At 35.6% G+C, this 9,727-nt stretch overlaps 1 protein-coding gene across 4 annotated transcripts in view; it reads right to left on the bottom strand.

Moving 5' to 3' along the window:
- Positions 1-2,165: 2,165 nt before the first annotated feature.
- Positions 2,166-9,727, bottom strand: part of LOC135583000 (probable LRR receptor-like serine/threonine-protein kinase At1g06840) — a 40,037-nt gene continuing 32,475 nt past the window's right edge. For all 4 annotated transcript variants that reach the window (XM_065102469.1, XM_065102468.1, XM_065102471.1 and 1 more), the window contains 3 exons: positions 6,764-7,014; positions 5,425-5,559; positions 2,166-2,691 (listed from right to left, as the gene is read on the bottom strand). In XM_065102469.1, the coding sequence (XP_064958541.1) occupies positions 2,377-2,691; positions 5,425-5,559; positions 6,764-7,014 (701 nt within the window). In that variant the 3' untranslated portion in view covers positions 2,166-2,376. The remainder of the gene's footprint in view (positions 2,692-5,424; positions 5,560-6,763; positions 7,015-9,727) is intronic.

Here is a 9,727-nt window from a genome sequence, read left to right as displayed (position 1 = left end):
TGCTGTAATGGTTGTCACACATGTAATCCAAGACTACTAATCTAATAGCTTAATTTTGGTTCTACCAATTAAATAGGGTTTGATTAGTCCAAAAGTTTTGATACAAAATTAAAAAAAATATAAATTATAGTATTTCTTTATAGTTTTATCACATGACATATTAATAATCATCATTGCCTCGTGAGACAAGTTTTTGGTCCATCAGCTATTAGATTAGTATAATATGATTAAATTTTGATTATGATTATGACTAATAAAAAAAAGTTAATAGAATTTCTTAAGAGATACCTTGATACGAGGGATCCATAATTATTATTCTAGATATTCTACTCTCATCTTTTAGACTCATAATTATTAAAATAAATTAGTTATTAAGAGATTATAGGTCTTCTCTTATCTCTTTATTGCTCTTATTGGTTCTGTGAAGGATAAGAAGAGAGGAGAAGATGAATCTAGTTATTCTTGTAGATCGACATCGTTGTAGCTTTTGAATCCGATGACTATACGCTTACATATCAGATAAAGATTTTTTGAATGATATTAAAAGGTACATATAGTATATTTGATCTATCGTTATGAGATTTCAGTTTTTGACATAAAAATTTGTTGCATAATAGTAACATATTACGATTTTTATGCTTACAATTGTTATTAGAGCTATGTTTTTAAACTCAAATACTTTAAATCATAAAAGTATTTTAGATCTATTTTGTATTTATATTTGTTTGTTAGCACACTTCGCCCGTGAAAAGCTATTATTCGATTTTGATTTACGATGCTTAAACAATCTATTTGTATTGTTGATCTGTTTTCTATCTATTCTGTCTTATCATCTTCTTGTGAATGATGCGAAGTTCCATATATTTGATTGATGGACTATTGTCGACAGTTTACTGTTGACTATAGTATTGCAGAGGATGATGACCTTCAGTGGCTGTCAACCCAATCATGAACAGTGGTTACGTACACAACGAAAGCATCGTGAGGTGTGACAACCTTGTAGTGGTTGGCCTACCTTAGTCGCAGGTGGCTGTAGCAACGCTATTGTGTGACAGCTTCAGCAGAGCCGCTACCTACAACGATTACGATGATTGCAATAGTGCTACGGCTACGATGGTTGCCACGATTGTCGTTGCCTACAACGACCAAAGCAACGCTGTTGTGGCATTTGTTGGCTACGGTCGACGTCAATTGGATGCCAAAGGTTGCAATACCAAGCAATTGCATGACGAACTCATAATCACCACCGAGTACCATAGTAATAATGTGGTCTTCGATCAATGCACAGTTGCGCGTGGGTGTGACAACACGGTGTGGTGATGGTGAACTTACTATTTCATCGTCTAAGAACAACTGCGCCACCACAGGTGGCAAGTACGCGATGGACGACCGATGCACTACTTGTAAGACCCTTATGCGTAGGTGTGATAGAATATCATAGCAACAACAACAAGGTGAGAATTAGGTTTTTTAAAAAAATATATTTTTACCCCTCAAAAATCAAAGAAATTCTAATCCATGTTCTTAAATTCAACTTTGATAATTGTGCCCTTTATAAATTAGATATTTTCATTATACATCTCATGAAAAATTATAATTTTACCCTTAAAAAATTAAATTTTTTTTTAACTTTTTTATATATGTATTTGGGATTGACTATATGAATCTTTTATCGTCATTAAGATCCATAAAAAAATATTATGTATTTAATTTAGTTTAGAATAATTATATTTTTATTTATAGTTTCTATTAAGATCTTTTTAGGTCTTCCTCAAATCATTTCCACTTCTTTTAATTACCATATCCATAAATCTCCTAAGCACATACCCGTATCTTCTTAAATAATTTTTTCTTATTTTATTCTCTCAAAATGATATTCAATTGTTCACGAATTAAAAATCTTTTATCTTTCGTAATAGCTCCAAACATCCATCTCAACATAACCATTATACAAATTTGTACACAATCCAAAAGTTGTACCAAAGTCAAAACTAAACATTAGTAGCTTGATAAATTAATATATAAAAGCATACACACATCATTAGTAAAATTGATTATTCTTGCCAAATTAGCTTGAGACATCTCTACCAAAGCTAAATTTGATGAGGCAGAGAGATCAAACTAAACATCAGTAGCTTGATAAATCTTGTTAGGAGCACATACCATTAGTAAATTTGATGATTCTTATTGAAAATATGCCCTTCAGATAGTCATGAGAAAAGTGAACATCAACTATTAGATTATTCCTATAAATATTTCTTTTTTTAATTTTCGTGTTTCAAACTTAATCTGTATCTTGAAGTGAAGATTCAGGAAAGAAAAGAGAAAAGTACTAAACATATACATGGTGGAAAGTGGAAACAAGGCATGGTGGTTTCATCGGGCCGCAACAGCAGGGATTCCACTGCTGACAAGGTGATCTGCACCTGAGCTTTCTGATGATACAAATGAGACTGAGACTATCTTGCTAGAATCTGTTACCAGAGCTTCTGATGTAGCATCCTCAGGCATCATGTGAAGTATGTTTTCCAACTCCCTAACTACTTCAGACATCGACGGTCTCACATCAGTCTCATCGTGGCAACATCCAAGAGCCAAAGAAATAAATTTCTCCATGCATTCCGAAGGGTAAGCATTCATGCGGCTGTCAATGATTGAGAACATCAATCCACATTGACAGGCAGTTTTCACCTGTAATAGGACAATAACAGCAGCCATCAGTGAATATGGGTTTGAATTTCTGCAAGTCTAAGTATTTTTTATTTGGTGTAATGCAATATTTTTCCCGATACCATTAAAATCTTTTTTTTTTTGAGGTCACTTACTGCTATTTTGGATCTGATCAAATTATTTTTACTAAAATTTGAAAATTTTGACTTCAATCATATCTTTCAGGACCAGAACACTGTGGAGATGCATCAAAAGACAAAATTGATGTAGGATAGATGCCCAACTCAGTGTAGCATTTTTTATATCCTAAAAAACTGAGTCCTCCGCCAACTAGGACAAGAATCCTGCCCAACTCAGTGTATTGTCATTGGTACAAATAGAGGCCTTGACCCCATATATTTGTAAGGATGATTTGATCTTACAAGGTTGAATTTCCCTTTCAGAAAGAGAGCTATGAACATTAATGCCACCATGAAGTCCACCTAACACCAGATTCATATAAAGAATATAGCAAAAGATCAAAATATGTTTCAACCTGCTTTTCATCATTTATTAGATTTCCAACATCTGTTGCATGTTTACTTGGATTCCTGTAATCTTTATACTGTATAGCAAGGTTCGCCGTACCGTACCGTACCGGCGTTTCGACCCGTGCTCGGTACGATACGGTACGGGTGTACCGACCGGTATACCGACCCGTGCTACAGTATCGGAACGGTAAGAGACGGACCGGTACGTACCGCCCATACCGGGCGGTACTGTTCGGTACGGCAAACCATGCTTTATAGCACAAATTACAAACAATATTCGTTTGCACTAGTGGAAAACTGTATAATAGCAGTTATAAGGTCCAAACATTATCAAGTATTTCATAAAGACATAGATAATATTTTTATTTTCTAATTACTGATCCCTTGTGTTTTATCTAATGAAGTTCAATAAACTTGAAGTTAAACAACTAAGCAAATTTCTGACACTGTTTTGGTCAGAAAACTTGAACTGAAAACTAGAATTGAAACATAATAGAAATGAAATACAAGTACATTACTGATCCCTTTAGTTTGCTAATCTGCAATATTTTGAAAATACAGATTACAAATTGAAATACTCGTTTCCCACAAAATCAATCCAGATTGAACAGGTACATAGATGAACCTGTACCAAGATAATCCACTGTTAATGCATCGGAGCAGCCCACTTATCTTATTTCCTATGGTTTCTCTTTAATTTTCCAATGAGGCTGAGTGGTACAACACAGGATATGCCGACACCATGGTACCATACCTATCAAATGGTCTGCCAGCATTCAATGTGGACTGACAATCCAAACCTTTGCAGGTAATAGGCTTAAAATTTGTCAGGAAAAAAAGGGAGGAAATCAGACTCGGTGCATTTGTAGAATCTCAATTATTTCAGATATTTGCTGCATCGCAATGTCATGAACAGTTGTCATGCACATGCAACAACTTTGTTCAATGAACCATTCATCGCTTTTGTATATATTGCCTTAGTTTTGTGTGTTTTTACTTGTAAAAATATAAGTTCGAACATGTTGCAGCGCTACAGTGCGACTGCTCTCTACGCCGGGCAAAACAGACTTGTTTTCTACAGATTGTTGCTGCACGCGAAACGTCAGCCATCTCAGCACCCTGGAACCACCCGGGTGGCACCATGGGGGATGGGGCATCGATATAGTGTCGGGCGTTGAACAATCTTCACAAGTTTACACGTTAACTTGACGGAAACTTGCCTTCGCACCCAGTAAGCAGTTGTTTGTGGACTTGCAACCATTCGTTCAACCTTTTAAAGTCCTTGTTTTCCTCCTTCCCCTCTTTTCTCTCATACACGCAAGGTGCTCGCTGAATTGCTTGTAAAGCTTCCCTTTTAGCGAGATATCGGGACTTGTCCGCCGTTCGTTTTCGATCTAATCAATTTTCTCTTTTACAGGTCCTTCGGGACCTGAGTGAGGTTACAAATTGGCTGACCCTTTATGGACGCATATCGCAAAGGCACATCACGACTTAAGCAATCTCAACTAAGTCCAAGAAGTTGACGCAATGGTGCTTCACGACTTAGGCAACTAAAGCTAAGTCTGTGACTTTGCCCGAGGGTGCCTCATGGCTTAGACAATTCCAGCTAAGTCCATGATAGCAAGATTCTGATAACAAACTCTACTGGATTTAATAGGCGAAATCACATGTTCACCCATATATAGAAGACATCTTGGTAGAAATTAGTTTCATACATGGCATTAATGAATGTGAGATATTCTCAAAATTTACCATTTTCTTAGCCATTACATCAGTGTAAGATACTAGGATTAATATCTACTGCACGACTTTAAAGCATTTATATTTTGTAAATAAAAACACTTCAGAATTTCTTGAATGTCTTTGACAAGTTCAAAACATAAAACAATGTGTTATTTGCATGACCATTCCATGACATAATAAAATTATGAGAAATGTGTAGTAAAAAATCTTTGTTTGCTGGATGATATTGTTATATTTAATGTCAAAGAGAGATATGTTTAGCATGAGTGCATACTATAATTATATGAAAGCTTGTTATCAAAATATGGTCTACAAGTTCCTCCAAACAATATATGAACGACAAATGTAACACTATTTCATAGTTAGATTTCCCAGATAGAATGAATGTGTCAAAATCTGAGAGAAATAGCATAACTATTTTAAGCCGAACTCTCTTCTAGAAAGAAAGTTTTTTAAGAACATTATGGAAGCAGTCATGTACCTCTCTAACTATGTTTTTGCCATGAGAAATTGGACGCATCCCAGTCAAGAGTTCCAAAAATACAACCCCAAGACTATAGACATCACTTCTATCTGTCAACTTGTGAGTTAGAAGATACTCCGGATCAAGGTATCCCTGAAACGTGAAGGGATCTGAATAAGTTGGAAAGAGAGAAGAGTGAAAGAAACAAAGGACAAAGCAGACATCACATAAATCATAGGCACAGGGATAAATCTAACATGTAAGGCCTTTGTTTCAAAACTTACAATGAGCTTGTTAACTAGAATCTACAAACTTTTTTCATTATCCAGCAGTTCAGCACTGATGCATTGTATTTTTAATAAGATAAAGATGGATATCAACAAAGTAATTCAGTTATTATAGATGACATTCAAAGAAATTCAATCACATTGCTACTATTCTGATGTAACTATATTATTATATAACCACTACTAAAATCTTGAGACTTTATACACTTTAATAAATTTATGGTGTGCAATTCACCCTTCATAAAAGCTTTATGTATTGCTAAACTGCAGGACAAAGCAAACCCGAGTCAAGTATTTGATTTTTAAAACAAGTACAAACTTTCTCAATGAAAGAACTATTTCAACAGAAAAAACTACCTAACTAGTATATTTTTTAAGTGACCTAAAAAGTTCAGTGTTCTGAATTTGAAGCATATATAATTATCGGTAAAAATCATCATATTACTGAATAGTTCAACTTCTTAGACAGGCTTCTTCATATTTGCAGCATGTCGAACAATGTACTCTTATCAGAATGGACAGACATGCTTTTTCTTCCCATTAATTGCTACCATGTAAATTTCATTTGTCAAATACCTTTCTTAAAATGACTTAAAATAAGAATACATCAAGTTACTATCTTAAATATAGAGATTAAATATGTTTTGATAATGAATAATATATAATGCAATCGCATAAGTATACCATGTCAAGCCTGCTCTACAGTTATCAAATGTTTTATAGTAAGGAAGCAGATGTGTCCAAAAGCTTATGGGTTTAGGCCATACTTTGGGCATATATACATATGTACTCTAATGCCCATAATTTTGTCATAATGAATAATATATGTTTTGTCAAAATGTTCTCTAATGCCCATAATTTCTTCACTATATATACATATATACACACACACACACAAATATATATATATACATATATATAGATATACATATACACACATATATATATATATACATATATATATATATATATATAATGTTCTAAATTAACCATGAATATTTGCAGTTATGATCTGAACAAATAAAGCAAAAAAGGAACAGACTATTGTACTTGCAGAAATCCAGACTTACTGGAGTGCCCTTTACTACAGTTGAAATATGACCAGGGGTGATGCCTTCAGCGTCATGTCCAGGGGCCAGTCGCGAGAGACCAAAATCAGCTACTTTAGCAACAAATTTGAAGTCTAATAATATATTGCTTGCTTTAATATCACGATGAAAAATTGGAGGATTTGCTTCACTATGTAGATACAAGATGCCCCTAGCAGAACCCAGTGCAATGTGCAACCGCTTAGAAAAACTCAGAGGTTCTGTACATTTAGCTGCTTAACATATAATGGTATCAGTTTAGACATCAACTAATTAAAAATACAAAAAAACCATTATTGTGGACGGTGCAATCCTATCATTAAAAATAACATAAGAGCTTACAGAACTAAGATCTATTAAAAATATATATTTGTTAAATGAAGAAAAGGAGGTCTAACCATATTAGATTTAAGCAATGAAAGAAGATAACCTTTTAGAATATCTTTTGTCATTACAAATTTACAACATTAACATTTGATTACATTGTAAGGCATGCTGGCACCAGGCTAATATTGTTTATCTAAATTCTGAATTCAAAAGATTATGCTAACCACATGGTTGACCACCTACTCTATGAAAGATAGTAGTCAATCAACATGTGGCACCACAACTTTAACCCATAATAATTCCTTAGCTAGTAATTTCGATGATGAAAGGGAATTATGTGCATAATGCGGCGCTCATATCCTTGGACAGGAACCACACTTATCTCTACTTAGTTTTCTTGTTCAATCTTTCCAAATGAGGGTCATTCTTGAAACTCATTGATCAAGAAAAACAGGTCAAAGAAGGGGATTAAAAATTCAATTTGTTATCCTTACTAAAAGTATTACTAGAAAAGGAAATGAAAACAAGTAACCAAAATGCATCATAATAATGTTATAGAAAAACAATCCTACAATCAGGGTTTTTAATACTGTTCTGTACTGTCCTGTACGGGCAATACGTACCGGTCCACCAACTTATCGGCATGCGTACAGCCCACTATCGGGAGGTATTAGGTATTTGGCGATGGCGAGGTGAGGTGAGGAAGAAGAGGACGTTTGAAGAAGAGGGAGAAGCATCGAAAAAGAGGACCACAAAGTCACCAATGCATTGTCACCAGTGTCTCGATGAACTTGAGCTCATCGAACCTTGGTACAAACTTGTCTTCCATACCCTTTTCGATCCCGATCCGTCTCCGCCCTTCCTCGACGATCCCGATCCAGGAGGTAACGGCGAGGAGAGTCGTACCTATTTTGAGGAGGAGCTAGAGGCGCAGGGATTGGGGGAGGCGGCGACGAGAGCAACGGAAGAGGCAACCGCGAGGAAGGCGGCGAAGATCCGGCCTTGTTCATCTCCGAACGGTCTCCTTCATCCACTACCACTGCACGGAGAACATTCCGATGTCGTCTTTGTTCTCCCCACCTCCTTGACATCGAAGTCCGCAGCCGAGACGACGAGGAGAAGGACAAGGCGATGACGACAAGGCTAAAATTGAATTTTATATATTTTTTTAGGTATACCGCTCGATACCTTGTACCGTACTATACCAAGCAAAGCTCGGTACACCAGTACGATACGAGATTAAAAACCTTGCCTAGCATAAATATTTCTAAAAGCATGGCAAGAAAGGCACCATCATATATTACTAAATACCAATATGTTATTGTATAAACATATAGAACAGAGAAATGTGAAGCTCCATGATCATGCATTATAGAGCATGCATAGCAGCAACGTGCATCAAGTGGGCCTTATATATCCTTGGCACTTGACATGAAGATATAATGTGAAAGAACCTTAGATCTCAATCAAGACATGGTATGGTGATAGCTGAACTAAAAAAATCAAGAACATAAAAACCTCATTATTCCTTGACCTGTTTGACTGGGGTACTCTAGTTGACTTCAATAGCATACCAAGGTTCTTAGCTTACAACTGTCTTCGGCAATATGTGGTGAACTTATACTGTTCAATCTGAAAGAATTTATATATACCTCTCCCTCCGTAAATTTATCCATTCATGGTCATGCAACTTGGTCTTCTTTGACATACTCAACTACTAGGCCTCTTCAGTATTAGATGTCATCTAATGAGCATCTCTAATAGAGATCATAGTTCTCAGATCAACATTAAATGGTTATTTATGTGCCTTATATGTTAAGCTTCAAGGTCCATAGGCCTTGATTTAATTTAGGACAGATATAATATGGGGCTTTGCATTGATTGACATATTATACGTTAACCTTTTATCAATTAGTGTCTTGAGCAGGTTGAGAAAGTAATTAGAAAACTTCTTTTTTATTTAAGTTTAAACGGTAATGAATCTTGTATGATGAGACTAGGGGATGCTTCGACAAAGGTTCTAAATACCATTCGATAACAGTTTTGACAACCTATCAAACCAAAGTATACTGAGATGACAAGCAAGGCGCTGAACTGTACTGTCAGTTACACTGAAAAAAGTAATAAATAGGTGTACCAAGAAGGTGAGAGATAGCAAGTTGTACAGTCCATAACCAATACTTGGTCGAACCATCGAAACAGTAAAGCCTCCTCGTTTTACTCCTTATTTGATTACAGGCTTCAGGAACCCTCAAATATCTTAAGAATCGCCTAGTTGAAGAAGTTTACCCTTTTTGTGAAGTGTAACGATGATGTCATTGGTTACTCCCATATCGGAACTGGATAGATGTTGTGATGGTCTGTAGGGCTAGATGGATGTGCTATCATTAACTTACGCTTCAGAATTTAGACCACAATGTTTAAACTCACAATGCATCGATTCTTCTATTGGGTTTGGTTGTGAGAATAACCTAGGCCATTCAATTGCAGTGCAACCCAAGCTAAGGTGGGCTTGGGTTTAGATTTTAAAATTTTGATCAAGTTTAAGTTATTCTTTTTTTTGGGAAATGATAATTAGCGAAGGCGAGATTTGAAACCAGAACCTTGCGATGGTTTGTC

The sequence above is a fragment of the Musa acuminata genome, chromosome BXJ2-4 (assembly GCF_036884655.1).
Source record: "Musa acuminata AAA Group cultivar baxijiao chromosome BXJ2-4, Cavendish_Baxijiao_AAA, whole genome shotgun sequence".
In the NCBI taxonomy this organism is placed as follows: Eukaryota; Viridiplantae; Streptophyta; class Magnoliopsida; order Zingiberales; family Musaceae; genus Musa; species Musa acuminata.
Note: the sequence above shows the minus strand (reverse complement) of the source record. Positions and strands in the feature narration are given on the sequence as shown.